The sequence below is a fragment of the Rhinatrema bivittatum genome, unplaced genomic scaffold (genome assembly GCF_901001135.1).
Source record: "Rhinatrema bivittatum unplaced genomic scaffold, aRhiBiv1.1, whole genome shotgun sequence".
Lineage (NCBI taxonomy): Eukaryota > Metazoa > Chordata > Amphibia > Gymnophiona > Rhinatrematidae > Rhinatrema > Rhinatrema bivittatum.
Genome location: NW_021820745.1, coordinates 2,733 through 24,818, shown reverse-complemented (window position 1 = coordinate 24,818; position 22,086 = coordinate 2,733). Strand labels below are relative to the sequence as shown.

Here is a 22,086-nt window from a genome sequence, read left to right as displayed (position 1 = left end):
TTTATCGTTACTTATGTTATTTCCTAAGCCTTATAAACAGTTTGTACTTTACAACCATTGTTAACCCCCCCCCCCCCCCATTTCCTATAACCTATTTTGTAAACCGTTATGATGGCGTTATTTTAACGTTTCCGAATGACAGTATATAAACTCCTTAAAGAAATAAATAAAAATAAAATAAGGGGTAAGGCTATCGCGTGGAAAACCCGGCTAAAGGTGCGCACCGTACTGAATCGGCCTGCTAGGGAGTCTAATCACAACAGCAGGCGGAGAAGGGGCACAGGTACCGCCCCACTGTACAGCAGACCCAGAGATTTACACCCTCACATACTTTTTGTCCCCACCCCACTGTAAGCAACAAAAACTTGGGAGCTAAGCGCTGCAGGTAATAGCTCCTCCCTCCGCGGCTCATTGCGAGGCGGGCCCTGGCGATCGCGTGACCTCGCTGGGACGGCTTAGGGGCGGTTGGCTTTCAGGCGCATGACGCTTCAGTGACTGCTGCTGGGGTTTGGATTGTTTTTTTTTTTTTGCTTCGGGGGGTCTCGCGCGCACGCCGCAGTTCCAATCACCTCCCGCTCCAGTCGAAGGGATTGTTGTCACCATGGCGACGCGCGGCGGCGGGGCAGCGGGAAGGACCTACGAGCTGATGGTGCTGGGGGCCTCGGGCTTCACCGGCCAGTTCGTGGTGCAGGAGCTGGCGCGGGTGGCCGCCGGGGATGAGTTCCGCTCCTCGGGCCTCCGCTTGGCGCGTGGGCCGGCAGGAATCGGTCGAAGCTGGAGGATGTGCTGCGGAGGGCCGCCGAGGCACTGGGTGGAGGGAGGCAAGCGGGGTGCCGGCCAAAGGGGGGAGGGGGAAAGATTGGGGTTAGGGAAACGCAATTTGCTCAAGTCGTGAGCGGTTTTTGGGGAGGCAGTCTTGATCCTTCATTCCTTTTGTGTTGGTTTGTGCAGAACTAGTTTGAAACACCCCACCCCCCCCCCCAATATTCAGACCGATGGATGCGTGCCATCCCCTCCCCAAAATTACTAGTACAGGGCCTACTGGTACCTTAGGGCAATAGTAGCTTTTCAAGTTGGGCGTCAGCTTCTTATTGCTTTATTCCAGGATAAACAAGGGGGTCCACGCCCAGTTCTGGAGTGAGCGGCATGGAAAGGATCTTTCCAGTATTTCCAAGTGGCCTGGGCATAGGGTACTGGGCTCAATGGACCATTGGTCTAACCCCGCAGAGCATGTCATATGCTCTTAAATTTTAGGCAGTCTGGCCTCACAGGATTCCCCCCCCCCCCCCCAACCCAGACTGTAGTTGCCCCCACACAATTACTCATGGGTAAATCTACACCAAACATTTTTTAAATACTGTGTGCAGTTTTGGTCTCCACATCCCAAAAAGATATAGTTGCACTGGAGAAAGTACAGAGAAGGGCAACCAAAATGATAAAGGGCATAGAGATTAGGGTTGTTGAGTAAATGTGAAATTTATTTACTCTTTTGGATAATACAAGGACTAGGGGGGCACTCCATGAAGTTTGCAAGTAGCACATTTAAAACAAATCTGAGAAAATTATTTTTCATTCAATGCACAATTAAGCTCTGGAATTTATTCCTAGAGAATGTGGTTAAGGCAGCTAGTTTAGCTGGGTTTAAAAAAGGTTGGGATAAGTTTCTGGAGGAGAAGGCCATAAACTGCTGTTAATCATAGGGAATAGCCACTGCTCGTTGCCAGCATTAGCATGGGATTATTTAAATTTGGGTACTTGCCAGGCACTTTTGACTTTGATTGACCACTGTTGGAGACAAGATACTGGGTTTGATGGACTCTTTGTCTGGCCCAATATAGCATATCTTATGTTCTTAAAAATTCTATGCTAGAATTGTAAAAATTATTTGAATATTTTACAATTTGTACAATTCTGCATACTATATCAAAATAACAGTATAATTACAGTTTTTGAATAATAAAGTGCAGTACAGAAAAAGTTCATATTCAAAGATACAGAATTTTCCCCTGGAGTGCAGTAGTAGAATACCATATTTAGGGCTTCTGGTTTTTAGGGTTTTCTTTTCGAGGTATATGGAGCTTAGGGGACCCTTCGTGCTGCAGACAGTGCCAAATTGTAGCCAATAATTTGCTACATAGTAGTGTTTGTGGTTGTTGGTATATATGCCTATAGTTGGTATATTTGCTAGAATTTGGAGCTAAAGGAAGGATAGTGAACTATCTACAATTCAGTGGATTAAAGGATTCAGTGGAATTAAAAGGGTCGAGACAACATGGTTTTTACCACAGGAAGGTCCTATCAAACAAAACTGATTTTTTTTTTTTATGACAGTGTTGGTTTTACTTAGATTTCAACAAAAACTTTTAATATGGTCCTATATAGGAGGCTCATGAATAAAATGAGAAGCCAGGGAGTGGGGTCCAAGGTGGTGAAATGAGTTACAAATTTGGAGGTTCATATTTAGTTGCTGTGCTGCCTGGCTAATTAGCTGGATAAAATTTAGGTTATATATTCAGCTATCTTAAAATTAGTCAGCCAAGGTCATCTGTACAAAAAGCCAAATAAAATAGGACAGTCCAAAAGTAAAGCATGTTCAAGCAGCATTGTCTGAATTATCAAGAAGGCTGCTCACCTTGTAAAAATGTTGCTTGCAGTAATTTTGTTATGGGTTTGACAATTGCTTGGTTTTGACTGTAAATATGGGGGTAACCAGCACGGAGTGGCAGTTACTACCATAAAAAACTTGCTGAGCAGACCTGGATGGACCATTTGGTCTTTTTCTGCTATAATTACTAGGTTATATGTTACTTGTGTGTACAGGCCAACTAGAGATAGCCGGATAAGTTGTCCAGCACTGAATATTGGCGTTAGCCAGATGACTTATCTGTTTAACTCAGCTATTCCCCATTACACTCCCGGGACAATCCCTAACTTGGGAAAATTTTAGCCAGATAAAATGTTATCAGGCTAGAATTTAGCCGATAAATGCCCAAATATTCATTTAGCCTGATAAATTCTAAGTTATCCAGCTAAATGTTTTTGGTGATTGAGAGATGTCAGTGAGTGGTAGTAAATGGAACTTGTTTTGAAGAGAGAAGTGGACAAGATCTGTTGTATAGCTTTGTGAGCGATATTGCAACGGAATTAGAAAGTAACGTTTATCTTTTTGTGGATGACATTATGATCTGCAACAGAGTGGATACACCTAAAGGGGTGGAGAAAATGCAAAGTGATCTAAGAAAGCTTGAGGGAGTGGGCAAAGATTTGGTAACTAGGATTCAATGTCAAGAATGCAGTCATGCATTTGGGATATGGCAATCTAAAGGAGCTGAATGCAATGGGGGGGAGGGGGGTGCGAAGGACTGATGTGCTCAAACCTCAAGAGAGACCTCGGGATGATAGTTTCCAACAATCTAAAGGCAGTGAAGCAATGGCTAAGGTCAGAGGGATGTTGGCCTACATAGAGAGATACATAACCAGCAGGTAAAAGGAGGTGATAATGCCCTTGAACAGGTCGTTGGAGCGGCCTCACCTGGAGCACTTTGTTCAGTTCTGGAGACTGTATCTAAAAAAAGGATAAGGATAGGATTGAAGCAGTTCAAAATAACCAAACTGTTGTGCAGTCTCCATTGGAAGACTTACGAGAGGAGACTGGAGGACCTAAATATGCATACTCTGGAGGAGAGGAGGATGGGAGATATGACACAGACTTTCAGATACCTGAAAGGATTTAATGATGCACAAAAAACCCAAAACTTCTCTGATAGAAAGGAAGTTGTAAAACTAGAGGTAATGATATGAAACTCCAAAAGGAAATCTCAGGAACAGTGTCAGGAATATTTCTTCATGGTAAGAGTGGAGGATGCATGGCATGCCCTCCTGGAAGAAGTGGTGGAGACCAGAACAGTTATGGTGTGTTCAATGTGGGACAAACACAGAGAATCCCGTAGTGGCTAAAGAATGGAAATGAAGATATATGGTAACTTCTGCTTCACCTAAAGTTAATGTATCTGCATGGGATTACCTGGAGAGAGCTAGGGAGTAATATGCAGTTGGTACCCAAAGCAACTTGCTGGGCAGACTGGGTAGACCATTTTGGACTTTATCTGCCAACATTTAACTAAAATACTATGCCTGCTGTGCCTCACTTGGGTTCTTCAGATTGCCAAATTTAAATCCCTGAAAATCAGAAGCCTTAGCTATAAGGTTTTAGAATCATCTCCCCTTCCCCAGCATTTCCCCCTGCTCAGTCTTCCTCTATTCCCTCCCTCAGGTAGTCTTCCCACACACTTATCCCCTAACATGCAGTCTCCCCTTTCCAGCTTCTCTTCATTCAAATTTATTTATTTATTTATTTATTTAACAGCTTTTCTATACGGTTTACATCAAACAAAAGTTAAGAAATACATCGAACAGGTGGGAAGAAACTGGGGCAGGGAGGGAAATAACTGGAGGAGTAAGGCAGAGAGAGCTTAACGGTTAACAGAGAAAGCAAAACAATGAGGTCACTAAAATTCAAGGTAGATTAATTAGTTAAATGGTTAACTGATGATGCATTACAATGAGGTAGACGAAGCAAGGCCGAGTAATCAAATCCGATTCGAAGCAGTGGAGGGGAGAGAGAATGGCAGGAAGGTCCTATTCTGGGAATGCCTGGTTGAATAGCCAGATCTTTAATTTTTTTTTTTTTGAAATTTTTGGGGCAGGGCTCGAGACGGAGGTTTGGAGGTAGTTTGTTCCAGCAGGTGGGGCCTGCGATAGATATGGCTCTATCTCTTGTTAAGGAGAGGTGTGCTTTTTTGAGGGGGCTTCTTTGCCCTTACCCAACACCCTGTCCCAGCCAGTCTCCATACATACCTGCTTGTCCCACCAGTTTCTGTTAGATGATCTGCCTTCTCTCCCTAACTCACAGGCCGATTCAGTAAAGTCCGTGGGAGAGCGGACGAACGACACGCCTGCGCGCGCGATACAGTATGCAAATGAGGCCCGGCGGTAGAAACGGGCAAAAGGAGGCACTAGAGACACTAGCGCGTCCCTAGCCTCCTTTTTGACAGAGGCGGCGGCTGTCAGCGGGTTTACAGCCGATGCTCAATTTTGCCGGCGTCTGTTCTTGAGCCTGCTGACAGCCATGGGCTCGGAAAACCGGATGCCGGCAAAATTGAGCGTCCGGTTTTCGACCCGACAGTCGCCGGCCGACTTCAATTTTTTTTTTTTAAACTTTTTTTACTCTTCGGGACCTCCGACTTAATATCGCCATGATATTAAGTCGGAGGGTGCACAGAAAAGCAGTTTTTACTGCTTTTCTGTGCACTTCCCGGTGCCGGAAGAAATTTGCACCTACCTTTGGGTAGACGCTAATTTCTGAAAGTAAAATGTGCGGCTTAGCTGCATTTTACTTTCTGAATCACGCGCGAATACCTAATAGGTCCATCAACATGCATTTGCATGCTGAGGGCGCTATTAGGTTTGGCGGGTTGGACGCGCGTTTTCCGCCCCTTATGAATAAGGGGTAAGGGAAAACGCAGTCCAATGACAGGTTAACAGTGCGCTCTGTTGGAGCGCACTGTACTGTATCGGCCTGTCAGTTTGTAAGAACGGGATATATCCCGTTAAGACTGCACACCTCTACAAGACCTATAAGAGAAGCTTATAAAGGAACCCTGCACGCTCCCACAACCAAATCCACCCTTCATACAGCCACCAGAGTCGGGCCTTTTCGACAGCGGGGCCAGCCATCTGGAATGCCAGACCCTGCCTGTTGACATTTAGAAAAAAACTCAAGACCTGGCTGTTCCAACAAGCCTTCCCTTAACTCCATTCCCTCCCCTCCCCCCTTCCATCTCTTTGATCCTAGTAAGCCTCCCCCATCCCTCCAGCTAATCCCCCCCAGTATTGATACTTCTTCGCTTTGGTAGCTAGGATCCTGGTTGTATATAAGTGCTACATACACAGAGCACTCTATATCTGACCTAAGGCACAACCAGTATATCCGCATTAAGTTTATTACTTTAAACTTCTGCCTCTGGCTATTTCAGTTCCCAAGTTCACACGACCTTGTTTTATTGTAATTCTGCTTCTTATTCAATGTTAATGTTTTAACTCCCTTGTTCCGTGTGAACCGATATGATATTTATTTATTTATTTTTTATTTAACGTATTTATATACCGTTTACCAATACAAAAATCGATCAAAACTGTTTACAGCAATGTACTTATAATCAAAATCATTTAAAATAAAATGATATGATCTGTATCATGAATGTTGGTATAAAAAGAGTTAAATAAGTAATTTCATACTGGGTCAGTCCAAGGGTCCATCAAGCCCAGCATCCTGTTGCCAACAGTGGCTAATCCAGGCCATAAGAACCTGGCAAGTACCCAAAAACTAAGTCTATCCCATTCTACTGTTGCCAGTAATAGCAGTGGCTATTTTCTAAGCCAACTTTAATTAGAGCAGGTAATGGACTTCTCCTCCAAGAACTTATCCAATCCTTTTTTTAAACCCAGCACACTAACTGCACTAACCACATCCTCTGGCAACAATTCCATAGTTTAATTGTGCGTTGAGTGAAAAGTAACTTTCTCCGATTAGTTTTAAATGTGCCACATGCTAACTTCATGGAGTGCTCCTTAGTCCTTCTATTTTCTGAAAGAGTAAATAACTGATTCAGATTAACCCGTTCTAGACCTCTCATGATTTTAAACACCCCATCATATCCCCCTCAGCCATCTCTTCTCCAAGCTGAACAGTCCTAACCTTTTAGTCTTTCCTCATAGGGGAGCTGTTCCATCCCCGTTATCATTTTGGTCGCCCTTCTCTGTACCTTCATCGCAACTATATCTGTTTTGAGATGTGGCGACCAGAATTGTGCACAGTATTGAAGTGCGGTCTCACCATGGAGCGATACAGAGCATTATGACATTTTCCATTTTATTCACCATTCCCTTTCTAATAATTCCCAACATTCTGTTTGCTTTTTTGACTGCTGCAGCACACTGAACCGGCGATTTCAATGTGTTATCCACTATGACGCCTAGATCTCTTTCTTGGGTTGTAGCTCCTAATATGGAACCTAACATTGTGTAATATAGCATGGGTTATTTTTCCCTATATGGATCACTTGCACTTATCCGCATTAAATTTCATCTGCCATTTGAATGCCCAATTTTCCAGTCTGACAATGTCTTCCTGCAATTTATCACAATCCGCTTGTGATTCCCCCACCCTCCACCTCCAGACTGTGCTGCAGATTGGTTCCACCTGAGCAGCTAGTCTTCCTGTACTACACTGTTCTCAGAGTTTGATTTGGGCATTACTCAAATTCTACACTGTTCTTATAATCTTGCAAGAACAGCATGGGAATTCTGGGCACTTTGCAGTTCAAACCTTTGATAGCTGCATGGTGTGGAAAGAGTACAGCTACAGTGGAGGTGGTGTTAGGAGACAGATGGTAGGTATATTGGGGACCCCATCAGCTCCTTTGGCACTGCTTTCTCTGTCCTCTGCAGACTGCCTAAATTCTCTTGGAGAAGGTGAAAATTCTGCATGCAAGAGGAATTGTACACAGCTTCTGCACTATGCCGTTATGCATAATTTCCCAGAAATAAATAGTGCAATCAGAACTGCTCTGAATATAGAGGTACTCAAAAGTTGCTAATCCATAAGCCATTGTATTAGTGAGGTGAGCTTCAGAACCACATTCGTGTATATCTAGGCTCAAACTTTCGATTTTAGCTCCTTTTAGTTTTGTAGAGTTCTAAAAATTCTGTGCTGTTAAAACAGCCATAGTGAGGATCCTTAAAAACCACTTGTTGCTGCCATACCTTGTCTGAGCATCAATTATAATCTTACCTGCAAACTATTTTTCCCATAGTCGTATTCTCATAAATGTTCTAAGCATCATTTTTTGCAAATGAGTTATGTCTAGATTGTTCTGTACCAGGCTCTCTTAGTAGCATCTTTGTTTAATTTTCAGGAATGCCACAGCTGAAGTCAGAAATTGACATTATCATTTGTGATGTTGGTGATCCCTCCTCTCTTGATGCTATGTGCAAACAAACAACTGCTGTTCTCAGCTGTGTGGGCCCAGTAAGTATTGTACAAGCCTTTGGTGTGTCTGAAAGAAAATGAACAAACAGTCGATTTATAAGCCGTTTGTTTCATGGTGCTGAATTTTATACTAAATGCAAAACAAAAAAATCACTTGCGTCTTACTTACAACAGGCTCTTAACATTAAATATTTTTTTTACAATATTAATTTAGTCATGGTGAACAAAGACTTATGCTTTCCAATGGAGAAAGTGGGATTAATGAGAGAATTTGGGATGTGATCTAATTGCCCAGCAATAAGTCTACACAGTGAAATTCATATTTCACCACCATTTTCTGTACCTTGAATGCACCAATTTCTTCCCAGAATTTCTTGCAGTTAGGACACACAGTTGTGAAAATTGCTGGGAGTCCAAAATAAGTCTTGTTCCATGAGCAGACGGTAATCCCCACATTTTTCTAATCATTTTGTGAATAAATCATTTAAACATAACTTTATTGGTCCATGGCATTTGTTGGTCTTTTCATTTGCACTTTTTTCTTTTAATTTTCTTTTAAAGAAATTGATACAATCACTTTGTCTATGTACACATGGAGGCGATAATCAAATTGCCTGCATTTCTGCAAGCCCCATGGGTAGTTTTACCTATGGGGTTTGCCAGAATATTCAAAGGAAGACTACATGGGTTAATCATTGCCCCACAGAGAAGTGCTTGCACAAATTTGCACCTGCTTTTGGTGCAGATGCTTTTTCAGGGCAAATATACACGGGTAGTTTTAAATAGTTTTAACTGTCTTCATCAAGCCCACCCCCAGGAACACCTACGTAGGTAAAAGTAGCCACATTACTGACTTGTAGGTATTTTTTACTCACATAAAAGGTGGGCAATAATCAGAAAGTACGTTTGCCTGTAGAAATGGCTTTGCTTATTGCCTTCAATGTTTCTCAAATCATTTAACCTATATTAACCAAGCTTTCAGAATAGGCATTATCTACAAAAGATAGAAACCAAAATAACATTTTCCCATTAAATTGATGGATCTAGCCCAAGCTTGAAAAAATAAAACAGAATCCTGAATTTCTGCAACAACAGTGTTTCTTAACTCACTCAGCATCAATGGACTTCCTTTTATAAATAAAATTAGTTCACAAAATTGTAATTCCTATATTGAGATTATGTAAAAGCTTTCACAGATTAGATGTTCTTAATCTATGCCACTTTAGTTCTGGACTGCAACTGTCCTGGGAGTAGCGCTGACCCTAGGAAGGTGTGGGGCCTGAAGCAATTTATCCCCAGTGAGCCTTTCTGCCATCTCTCTCTCCCCTGGAGAGATTAAGAACAGGAGTGAAAGAAGGAACTGTTTCTCCTAGGACAAGCAGGATGGTAGTCCTCACATGTGGGTGACATCATCAGATGGAGCCCGGCACGGAAAACATTTGTCAAAGTTTCTAGAAACTTTGGCAGACTAAGCATGCCCAGCCTGCTGCTATCCCGCGCATCCACACGAGGTCCCCCTTCAGTCTCTTCTTGTCTGCGGTGCTGTAGCCTCACGAGTGTGGAGCTCCAAACTCTTGCAGCGTTGTTTTGCGTTTTTCAGGGTTTTTTTCTTCTGTGTTGGGTCCCCTTTCGCATTTGGTTCCCGGTTGGTACCCTTGGCTTTTGCCGCCGCAATTCGCGGTCGATTCCAGACTCCCATTTCTGGGTTCCTGTCGGTCATCGACCGCACACCGGCCTCTCTTTTTGACGGTGTCCCCAGGGCCCGCGGACCATGTCCATCATGGATCCGCATGAGGTATGCATCCTCTGCCTGGGAGCCCCGCATGACGTCCAAGGTGTCGTTTGTGCGACCAAATGACCCCCAAAGGGCCTCGTGCTCGCCTGGACAAAATGGAGAAACTTTTTGGCTCTCCAAAACTGTCCACTTCGGCGTCAGTATCCTCCATGCCTAAGGACTACGGGGAACCGTCCCATCTCTCCCCCTGGCGTCCCGCTCTTGAAAGAAGGAACTGTATCTTTTTAGCCCAATGCAGATGTCTCTGTGCACAGGCTGCTGCAGTTCCTGCTCCACCAGTGCTTCGAGGAATGGGAAGTGATAGTAGAAGTCAGGATGGCAGGGCCACCCAAAGCTCTGCTTAGCCTATTCCCTAAGGATGACCCTGCCTAGAGATGGCTATGGTAGGATCAGACTTAAACCAACTTATAAGATGTTGTACAATCATAAGGGGGTTTTTTTTTCCCCCTAAAGGAACAAAAGCACTTGCACAAATTGCACTGACATTCTTTTCGTACTTGTTTAGGTTCTCTGGTCTGCTTGCAGACTAGCCCTGTGCTAATTATTTTTGTTCACTCTCAAAAGCAGAAACTTGGTCAATGCCAGCTCAAACAGATTTAGTAGGGTGAAGGCAGTCATGCATGAAGATGAAGGTAGAAACTGAAGCTTGTCCTCCAGCAAGACAATAAGTGGACATCCTGAGAGGAAGAAGCCACCTAATGCAACAAAACATCCTTTAACATTATCAAACCTCATAAAGCTCCTTCTGATAGTAGACTCCAATCAATAGAGGGACTAATTTGTGATCTCTTCTCAGAGGTGACACAAAAATTAAATGCCTTCCAGGATCTTCAGCTAGTAGAAATGAAAACTAGGTAATTGGAGCAATTATAGAAGAAAGTAAAGACTCTAATATTAATATTAATCATCCATGTGGGACCAAAGATGTCGCTAGAAACAGTATGCAAGCAGAACAGAAAGATTTTCAGTGTCTGGTAAATATTGCCTTTTTTGAAATATTACCTGTTCACAGAAAGGGAAAGGATTAGCCAGATAGAAAATTTCAATACATGGTTTAAAGAAAGTGGATTTGGATACAGTGGAGGCTGGGGTCGTGTATGGAGCAGTAAAAGATTATACAATAAGGATGGCCTATATTTGACAATGAATATCCAAAATACACCAAAACAGCAAACTGCTGTTAATCAAAAAACAATCAAGAGCGAAAGCTCTGTCGCTGAACAATTGAATGAACTTTTCAAAAAATAATGTGTGTTTTACAAGTGATTTTAAATAAAGTAAATACCTACACTATCAGATGGAAAATTTTTATTTGTTAATGTAATTTATGAAAAATATTAATGGAGTCAGAGAAAGGTTTCATACTAGTGTAGGTGCCCTGCACCTCTGTAAGGTGAACATATAATCATCAACCTTCCTCCTCCTCCTCAATTGATTTTAATAGTAGTTTTTTTTTTAAAAAAATTTTTTATGTGTATGCTTGTGTTATCCCTGAAAACACCTACAGGATTCTTCCGTGGCAATATAATTTAAAATGCAATACTGCAAACTATTTACTAAATGCTACTCAACGAGAATGTTAATAAAGGGTATAAAAACAGACTTCCCCGTTATGGTTGGTATGTCCATCTTCTTCTGTGTTATCCCAACATGTTTCAGACAGAAATGCCTTTCCTCAGGGGGTTCGATGTTTCCCAGAACCAACTTCACGGAGTCTGCAACCTCTTCTCAACAGTTTCCCTGAGTTCAATGTGTTTGCCCAAAAGCGATCTTCCTCTCTGGATCGCCCGGAAGAATGACCTGTCAGGGGAACAGACTCCTTATATATATACTACTGCTCAAAACAACCAATGAGAAATCTCAACATTACGACGTGATTGATGACGTCTCTATCGGACCTGCAAGAGAACTCACTCTGTGGACTGATGGTAAGAGTCTCGGACCTGAAAGGGGCACTCTGAACTGTCAAACATAATCAATGACGTCGGTATCACACCTGCAAAAGAACTCATTCTATGGGCTGGTGCTGCGGTCCAAGAATCTTAAATGAGGCTTTCAAGCTGTCAAAATTGTAAACAAGAAAAACCTTCCCACGGGCTTTAAAAGTCCGGATATTTCAGTCTTTTGAGCGATCGGGTAACGAGCTAACTGGCATATCCGGTGAATTATCACTGTTACTCCATTTGATCGTTCATAAAGGATATTGAAATTGAGCTCGTCATTCATACCACGAGGTACAGAAGTTTGCAAAGTGAAAATCCAGAAGGCTTCTCGTGTGTTGAGCAATGATCGTATATCGTATATATCTTCCTCACCCCTGACTGACAATCAGTAACACTTTTGGACCAGGGACTGTCATATGTTCCTACTTCGAAACATTCAGCTTTCAACAGTGCATCTCCATTCAACGCTTCATACGCAAACTAAATTTGCGATTGTATTTTTCAGATAGGACATCAGGAGATGTTGATCCATCTGTTGTAAAACCCAAATCCAATTGGATACCACCGGGACCCAGGATCCTCATATTCAAACGTTTCACGCTTTGGTACTTAAGGATTTAGCCACATTTGAATCCAAGGTACATAGAAGGCCACAAAACCTGTCTCCAGCATTGAGGGAAGCCCTTATGAGTTTAAAAAAAGAATCCCAGATCATCATCAAACCCGCTGATAAAGGGGGAGCAGTGGTGATACAAGACCGGTCTAAGTATATTGAAGATCTCATGGCACATTTGACTGACACGAAATACTATAGATTAGTTTCTATAGATCCTACTGAGTCTTTGAAGTCTTTGGTTCGTGAAGTGGTTGATAGTGATTTAAGACTCACTTTAAAAGAAAAAGCATACCTTGTGGTTTCATTTCCCAGGCGTCCAGTGATCTACTCTATACCTAAAATACACAAGAGTTTGACGGCTCCGCCGATTAGACCCATAGTATCTCAAAATGGGTCAGTCCTGGAACCTGTGGCTAATTTTTTAGACACTTTCTGCAACAGTATGTGGACAGTCACAATCATATAAAGATACATCTCACTTCTTACGAAACTTAGAATCTTTGACAGTTGAGTGGCAATCAGTCATTTTGGTGACCATGGACATAAATTCTTTGTATACCAACATACCGCAAGACTCAGCATTAGAAATTGTGGAACACACACTGGGTCATCGCAGCGACACAGAAAGGATTAAAACCCATACATTGCTAGAGTTGGCTGAATTAGTGCTACATAACAACTTTTTTTGGTTCGGTCAAAATTGTATCATCAGATACATGGGATCCCGATGGGGTCCCCCCGCCCCATCGGTAGCAAATTTGTATGTTGCCCAGTTCGAAAGGACCAGGGTATACACGTCTCATTGGTGGCAATACATCTCATGCTGGTATCGTTTTATAGACGATATTTTCTATTTGGAAAGGTTCAGAAATACAACTACAATCTTTTTTGGAATGGATTAACACTCTGGATGAAAATTTGCAATTCACTTCCCATGTTTCTAAATGGCAGATCACTTTCTTAGATGTTCTGATCAATATAGTCAATGGAGAATTACACACCATCCATCGTAAATCGACTGATCGTAACAATTTGTTAAGATTTTCAAGTCACCATCCTTGGAGCTTCAAAATGGGGCTCCCAGTGAGTCAGTTCTTTAGAGCTAAAAGAATTTGTTCTACAGCGAAGGACTTTGAGATACAGGCAGCGATTCTGACTGGCAGATTCCAACAAAGGGGATATCCACAAAAGGCTGTCAATAGTGCTTATAAAAGAGCAAAATTCAGTGCACGTTCGTCACTTTTACAATATAAACCCCAGAAGGAAGAATCCAGGTTGACGTGTGTTTTGCAACAATCAACAGCAGCAAGCGCAATAAAAGCAGCAATATACAGACACTGGCATATATTATCTATGTATGATATTTTTTCAGAACCACCTACATTTGCCATGTCACGGGGGAAAAACATTAGAGATCAGACAGTACATGCTCAGATAGACAGTTATGACAGAGAGGACCCTTTAGTGGGTCATCGAAAGTGTGGCCATTGCTCTTGGTGTTCACAGACCATTACGGGTGTCCTATGGGAAGTTCCACCTTCAGGTTATAAGATTTGGAGGAAGAGTAATACAGATTGTCAGTCTAATAATGTGGTGTACGCGATTATCTGTACATGTCCAAAATTATACATAGGACGGACCACCAGACCCATCCGAGTGAGACTTGGGGAACATAAATCACGGTTTACCACGTTGAAACTTACGGCACCCATGGTTCAACATCTGGTGGATTTTGGCCACACAATCGCAGATTTGAAATGGACGATTATTGAGCAAATACAGCTCTCACCCCGGTGGGGATATACGATCATTGCTCAACACACGAGAAGCCTTCTGGATTTTCACTTTGCAAACTTCTGTACCTCGTGGTATGAATGACGAGCTCAATTTCAATATCCTCTTATGAACGATCAAATGGAGTAACAGTGACAATTCACCGGATATGCCAGTTACTCGTTACCCGATCGCTCAAAAGACTGAAATATCCGGACTTTTAAAGCCCGTGGGAAGGTTTTCTGTTTACAATTTTGACAGCTTGAAAAGCCTCATTTAAGATTCTTGGACCGCAGCACAGCCCATAGAATGAGTTCTTTTGCAGGTGTGATACCGACGTCATTGATTATGTCTTGACAGTTCAGAGTGCCTCTTTCAGGTCCGAGACTCTTACCATCAGTCCACAGAGCGAGTTCTCTTGCAGGTCCGATAGAGACGTCATCAATCACGTCGTAATGTTGAGATTTCTCATTGGTTGTTTTGAGCCCCAGTAGTATAATATAAGGAGTCTGTTCCCCTGACAGGTCATTCTTCCGGGCGATCCAGAGAGGAAGATCGCTTTGGGCACAACACATTGAACTCAGGAGAAACCGTTGAGAAGAGGGTTGCAGACTCCGTGAAGTTGGTTCGGGAAACATCGAACCCCCTGAGGAAAGGCATTTCTGTCTGAAACATGTTGGGATAACACAGAAGAAGATGGACATACCAACCAAAAACGGGGAAGTCTGTTTTTATACCCTTTATTAACATTCTCGTTGAGTAGCATTTAGTAAATAGTTTGCAGTATTGCATTTAAAAATATTGCCACGGAAGAATCCTGTAGGTGTTTTCAGGGATAACACAAGCATACATAAAAAAATTTTTTAAAAAATAATTAAAAATCAATTGAGGAGGAGGAGGAAGGTTGATGATTATATGTTCACCTTACAGAGGTGCAGGGCACCTACACTAGTATGAAACCTTTCTCTGACTCCATTAATATTTTTTCATAAATTACATTAACAAATAAAAATTTTTCCATCTGACAGTGTAGGTATTTACTTTATTTAAAATCACTTGTAAACACACTATATTTGACAATGGCAGGAAAGAAGATCCTAAGTGAGAAATTCTGGTAATACATAATCAGGCATTTAAACTACAAGATGAGGGTGGCAGAAAGTGGCCACTTAAATTGGAACGTCACCCCCAAGCAATACAGAAAGCGAGATTAGATAACAAAATCAGTCAGCTCTACATTCCATGCTTAAGCAAAGGAGGAGAAAAGGTGACTATGAAGATAAGCAAACCAAATGAGGAAAGCTGGAAGTTATGACCAAAAATGCTCATAGCCTGGGCAACAAAATTCAAGATTTGCAGGCCCTAATGGTGGAGACGGACTTGGACATTGTTGCCACTATAGAGACTTGGTTCACGGAGTCTCATGACTGGGATACATCTGTCCCAGGCTATAACTTAAGGAATGACAGAGGACAGAAAAGGGAGAGGAGTAGCACTTTGTCAAAAACAATATCAATATCCATGTAACCTAAATGCAAGGGATGTGGGGGGAGGAGAAAGCATTATGGGCTGTCCTAAACAAGATGATGGTTCTTCCATTTCCACTGGTGTGTACTTGCAAGGCACTATAAACAAACTGAAGATCTGGATCGAGATTTGGTGAAAGACATCCAAAAGATGGGAAGGAAGGGAGGCGTGTTGATAGTTGGCGATTTTAATTTGCCGGATGTAGCTTGGAGTATCCCTTCTGCGGAATCTGCGAGAATAGGAAGATGGTGGATGTCCTTCAAGGGGCTCTTCTCAAGCAAAAATGGTAATGGAACCCACAAGGAAGGGTGTGATACTCAACTTAGTGCTCACTAATGGGGATAATGTCTCTATTATCCGGACAGGTGCCCACCTGAGCACCAGTGATCATCAACGGTAAGGTTTGATATCGCAAATAAGATACAGAGAAGTCCCACGAAGATCCAAGTTCTGAATTTCAAAAAATACGGACTTTGACAAAATGGACATCCCTGGAGGAAGAACTAGAAGACTGGGAGAAAATGGGCGAGGTGGAACAACAGTGGGCCAAATTAAAAGGAGCTATAAAAAAAGGCAACATCTATATGTTAGGAAAGTAACAAAATATACAAGGAAAAAGAAACCGATTTGGTTCACAAAGGAGGAGGCTGAAAATTTAAAGGCAAAAAGAATAGCATTCAGGAAGCATAAAGTATCCAAAAAGAGGAACATAGGGAAAAATACCTGGTGAAATTGAGGGAGATGAAGAAAGAAATCAGGAAAGCAAAAGGTCAGGTGGAAGCAAGGACTGCAAAAAAAAAAGTAAAGAGGTGACAAAACATTTTTCAGATATATTGAGAAAGAAGGAAGTCCTGAAGTGGCATAATGAAATTGAAAGTTGACAAGGAGCAAGGTGCTGAGACAGACAAACACATGGCAGAAATATAAAACAAATACTTCAGTTCTGTATTCCCTAAAGAAGACCCTGGAGAAGGACTGTTCTCGAGGACAAGCAAGGATGGTAGTCCTCACACATGGGTGACATTATCAGATGAGTCCCGATGTGGAAAACCTATGTCAAAGTCTCTAGAACTTTGTCTAGGCACACTGAGCATGCCCAGCATGCCCCATACCACGCATCCTTCTTGGGCAGCTGGGATTCAATGCAAAGAAGTGCAGAGTCCTGCATCTGGGATGCAGTAATCCAAAGAGCTGTATTTATTTATTTATTTTTTATATACCGACATTCGATCTGAGATCAGATCGGTTTACATTCAGGTACTGTAGGTATTTCCCTATCCCCAGAGGGTTACAATCTAAGTTTTGTACCTGAGGCAATGGAGGGTAAAGTGACTTGCCCAAGGTCACAAGGAGTGATAGCGGGACTCGAACCCTGGTCTCCTGGTTCGTAGCCCACTGCTCTAACCACAAGGCTATTCCTCATCCCTTCCTGTATGTGATGGGGGTGAAAGACTGATGTGCACAGACTAACAGAGGTGTCTTGGGGTTATACTGTCTGGCAATATGAAGGCGGCAAAGCAATATGACAAGTTGTTAGCTAAAGCCAGAAGAATGTTGGGCTGCATAGAGAGAGGAATAACCAGTAAGAAAAAGGTGATAGTGCCCTTGTACAGACCCTTGGTGAGGCCTCTCCTGGAGTACTGTGTTCAATTTTGGCGCACGTATTTCAAAAGGATAGAGACAGGGTGGAGGCAGTCCAGAGAAGGGTGCAGGGTCAGTATTGAAAGACTATGAGGAGAGGATGAATGATCTAAATATGTGTACTCTGGAAGAGAGGAGGTGCAGGGGAGATACGATACAGACCTCAAATGATTCCTGAAAGTTTTAATGATGCACAAAGTTCAAACCTTTCCCTTGGAAAGAAATCAGTAGAACTAGGGGTCATGAAATGACCCAGTTCTACTGATTTCTGAGCACTCCAGGCATCTGCCACCCAGAGCGGGTGGCAGATGCCTGGAGTGCTCTTCTGGAGTTGTTGGTAAAGACAAAGAAGTCAAAGAATTCACAGTGGCATGGGACAAACACCGTGGATCCCTAAAGGCTAGAGTATGGAAATGAAGAAAATGGTGCATGGGGGTAACTTGCTGGTGCGGCAGTTACTACCCTTAACCAAAGCATTGATATTTTTGATGCAATGCAACATTGCTGTCTGCTTCAATGGCAGGGGGAAAAGGGGATTTGGATTCATACAACAACCAACGAGGGCCCTGGCCTTTACAGTCTGGTGAACTGATAAGCATGGGGATAACCTGCATGGAGCAGCAATTACTACCCTTAACAGAAGGCAAGGGATTACTAATTTTAACCAATAAGCCTTGATGCTTTTGACACAACTACAACATCGCTCTCTGCTTTGATGGTGGAAGAGGAATTAGATTCAAATGACCACCAACATAGGACCTGACTTTTATGGTTTGGGGTGCTGATACCCAGACACAAGTGAAAAATACAGGACTGCTTCTAAGGCCATGTCCAAGCAAAACACATTAGCACTATCTGAATTTTTAATAAGGCTCATAGAATAATGTTGCTACCCTTAAGAGAAAGATGGGGTAACCTGCACAGAACGGCAGATACTACCATAAAAAGCTTGCCGGGCAGACTGGATGGACCATTTGGTCCTTTTCTGCCTTCATTATATGTTACATGATGCCCATGATGAAGACCTCTTGGACTTGCTTCTGCATTTTATATTGCTTGTAGTGTGGTAATTCCGGATAAGCCTATCTGCAGGAAGATGGTATGCACAGGAAACAACTGAGGTTTTTTTGGCCCACTGCTAGGAGAGTTGTTTTTTAGATTCTGAATCTACAGGAAGATATTGATGAACAGTTTCTTACTTGCCTATTGTAGACCTCTGGTGAGAAAGGATAAAACTTAACTGCTGATTGCAATGAATATCATGGCACAGAGGGAAAGAGCAAAATACTTGATTTTCTGGGCTTTGAGGCTTTCAGTTAAGAACTGCTTTTGGTAAAACATTTGAGTACTGCATGTGAAAAAAGCTATTGCCAGTAGTTGTTAAAATACCATCATGCAAAAATATTGGGATTTATTTATTTTTATTTTAAATCTTTTCTATACCGTCATTAAGGTGGGTACCGTCACAACGGTGTACAGTAAGGCACAAAAAGTAATTTTATTAAAATCTAACATTTTACACAGGTGCCATTAGGTTCGGTAACATAGTTTTTAATCAATGCTAGTTGTTAAATGAGTGTTATGACTATTGTGTCCAGGTCAATTTATATGGCAGTTTTGAGTCTGGGACTCATTCTCTAGATTTAGCTTATCCTTTGGTGATGAATTCAATTTAAAAAAGGTACACCCTTAGTTTGTGTGGGTGTTTTGTATCTTGCAATTCCCTGGAATCTATTCTCCCTTCTCTTTTTGAAAGGTTAGTTTAAATAGCCAAGTTTTTAGATTTTTTCTGAATGTTTTGTTTTTCTCGTTGTAGTCTTAATTCCAAGGGCATGGAGTTCCATAGTATGGGTCCCGCTAATGATAGAATCAGTTGGATGTTTTAAAGGTTAAGCCTACTTTTAAACCAAAATCTTTTGAAGAACTGCATTTGAAAAAGCTGAATTTTTAAACGTTTGTCTTTATAGTACAGGTTTTATGGAGAACCTGTGGTGAAAGCATGTGTGGAAAATGGAACACATTGTATCGATATCAGTGGAGAACCTAAGGTAAGTGAAATTGGAACATCTTTTCTGAATCTTAATTTCTAGGATAGTTGGCATGGGGGCAGATTTTAAAAGGTACGCCCGATTTTATAACATGTGTGCGCATGTTATAAAATCAGGGGTCGGCGTGCGCAAGGGGGGTGCACACTAGTGCATTGCACGCGCCGAGCCCTTGGGCAGACCGGCTGGCTTTCCCCGTTCCCTCCCCCGTACCTTTCTCACAAGTTACGCCTACCAGTTACGCTGTCCCGGGGCTTTGCGTGCGTCGCCGGGCCTTTATAAAATAGGCCCTACCCTTTTAAAATCCGCCCCATTGTTTGGCTGCTGTGTTAGTCCACTTTGAATGTACAGGAATAAAAGGTAGAGTAGTTGATTTGGAGATGGCACCTTTAAGGCTAACTGATGTTGAAATATGTACTCTTGGAACTCCTTTGGTTCAGTATTATCCAAGCAAAGCATCTTAATCTCAAAAGCTTGCCTCTTTAAATATCTGTTTGTAATCTGGAAGGTACTGTTTCAGCCATATTCCTTTGTTGGTAATCTGCTGCAGCTGGTGAACTGCTTTCTGAATTTTATAATATTTGTGATGGAAAGTCATGCCAGTGAAAATACTTACACTATATTAGAAATATTAGTAATATCAAAAATACACTACATAGAAACTAAACCTTTTCCAGTTTGCAGTGGGAGCACATTTAATCTTCTGGAAATCGGGGAAAACAGTGAAAGCTCTGTTGAATCCCACTCTCCCCCTACTTATCCTCATTTCTCCCCTTCCACCTTACATTGGGGGTGGTCTGGGGTTAGAGGGGCTATTTCTAGGACTGTTCTGTTGCTAATGCACCTCTGGATGCTGATCAGGATTTGAGCAAGGCATACATTTTCAAAGGCCTGAGTGTGCAAACGCTCGTGGCTCGGCCTTGCGTGCGCTGCACGCATTCTATAACAGGCCCAGCCACGCTCACAAACCCCGGTATACATATAAGTGCCGGGCCCCTACGGGGGGGGGGGGGGGGGGTGTCTGGGCAGGGATGGGCCAGGGCAGCGCCATTCGACACTGTCCCTGGGAAGCGCGTGCCAGCAGCTGGCCGGCGTGCAGAGATTACTGCTCCTCCAGAGGAGCAGTAAGTAGGAAAATAAAAAATTTGGGGAAAGTTAGGTTTAGGGGGTGGGGAGGAGTTTAGGCAAGAGGGTAGGGAAGTTCCCTCCCATTCCGCTCTTTAATTGGAGTGGACTGAGGGAACTGGGAGGAGGCCTAATTTGCATCACTGCGCATATTTAGCAAAAATTCACTCCCACACCACCCTCTTGCACACACCTCCCACATTTGCACACATGGATTTTAAAATCTGGTGCACATGGCAATCAGATTTTATAACATGCATGTGCCAGCACACATGTTACAAAATCGGCACGTCCATGTGTGCACGTCGGGAACCATGCACACTTGGATGGGCACACTCTGCTTTAAAAATCAACCTCTTTGTTAACTGTTCATGTTGGAGTATATTGCAGTTCTTAACTGTAATTTTTCAATCTTTCCTCCTTAGTATCTTGAAGGAATGTATTTCAAGTACAATAGCCAAGCTGCAGATAAAGGGGTGTACATCATTGGTAGCTGTGGTTTCGACTCCGTTCCAGCAGACTTGGGTGTATTATTTACCAGGGATAATTTAAAAGGTATTTGAAAACTTTGTTCCCTTAAATATACGTTGGTTCAAATATAATGTTGGCTTAAAAAGGAATGAGTGTTTACAGTGCCTTGCAAAAAGTCTTCACACCCTTGTACATTTTTCACATTCTGATGTCTAAAAAATTGAACAAACTCCTACTTTAAGGTATATTGCATAGATCAGTGAAATCTTTCGTTGTGAAAGAACAAAACTTTTTTTTTTTTTTTAATGTCTTCAAACCCTTTGGGGTAGATTTTCAAAACTTGCGCACGCACACAGATGCATGATTTTATAACATGCATGCGCAAGGGGGGGTTTATAAATTTGCTAATTCACGCGGCGACGCATCGGGGCCTTCCCCTTCCTCTCCCCCTATCCCTATCCTAACTACCCCAGTTTTTTTGCTTTACCTTTTGCTCCTGCCAAGGAGCAGGAGCAAGTTGCCACTGTGCCGGGCACCTCTAGCCTCAGCCCCCGGACCGCCCCATTTTAAAGCCTCGGCACTTATACGCGTCCTGGGGTTTACGAGCGTGGCCAAGCCAGTTTGAAAATTGACCCGGCGCGTGTAAGGCCCAGCCACGCCCGTAGACCCCGGGATTTACGCGCACCGGGGTTTTAAAATCTACCCCTTTGTCTAGCAAATCCAAATTGGCAGTGGTTCAGAAAATTGCCTTAAGGGCCCATAAGTTAAAGCTCACCTGTGTCCAGTCACAGTAGTTGAGCTGATTCAAATATTTTGGGGGATTATGAATCAAGCTGTTTCTGGTGTATGAAGTGAATTTAAAGTAAAGATCAAAACATGCCGAACAAGGAGCTGCTGAAGGAACACTGAGATAACATTATTCAAAGATACAGACTGGGGGAAGGTTTATAAGAAGATTTCAGTGTGCTTAAATATCCCTGGGGCACTGTCAGGTCCATCATTGTAAAGTAGAAACAATTTTGCAACACCAAGGCACTGCCATGATCGCGTTGCCCCACCAAAGTCAGGAGGTCTGGGTTAAGGAAATGTTGCAGAATATC

At 42.5% G+C, this 22,086-nt stretch overlaps 1 protein-coding gene across 1 annotated transcript; it reads left to right on the top strand.

Moving 5' to 3' along the window:
- Positions 1-480: 480 nt before the first annotated feature.
- LOC115082070 (saccharopine dehydrogenase-like oxidoreductase) lies at positions 481-21,070 on the top strand (the record flags this gene model as incomplete). Its single annotated transcript, XM_029586336.1, has 4 exons — positions 481-811; positions 7,977-8,089; positions 19,313-19,393; positions 20,941-21,070. Coding segments are annotated over exons 2-4 (322 nt in total), but the record flags the coding sequence as incomplete, so codon positions are not given.
- Between the last annotated feature and the right edge of the window lie 1,016 nt (positions 21,071-22,086).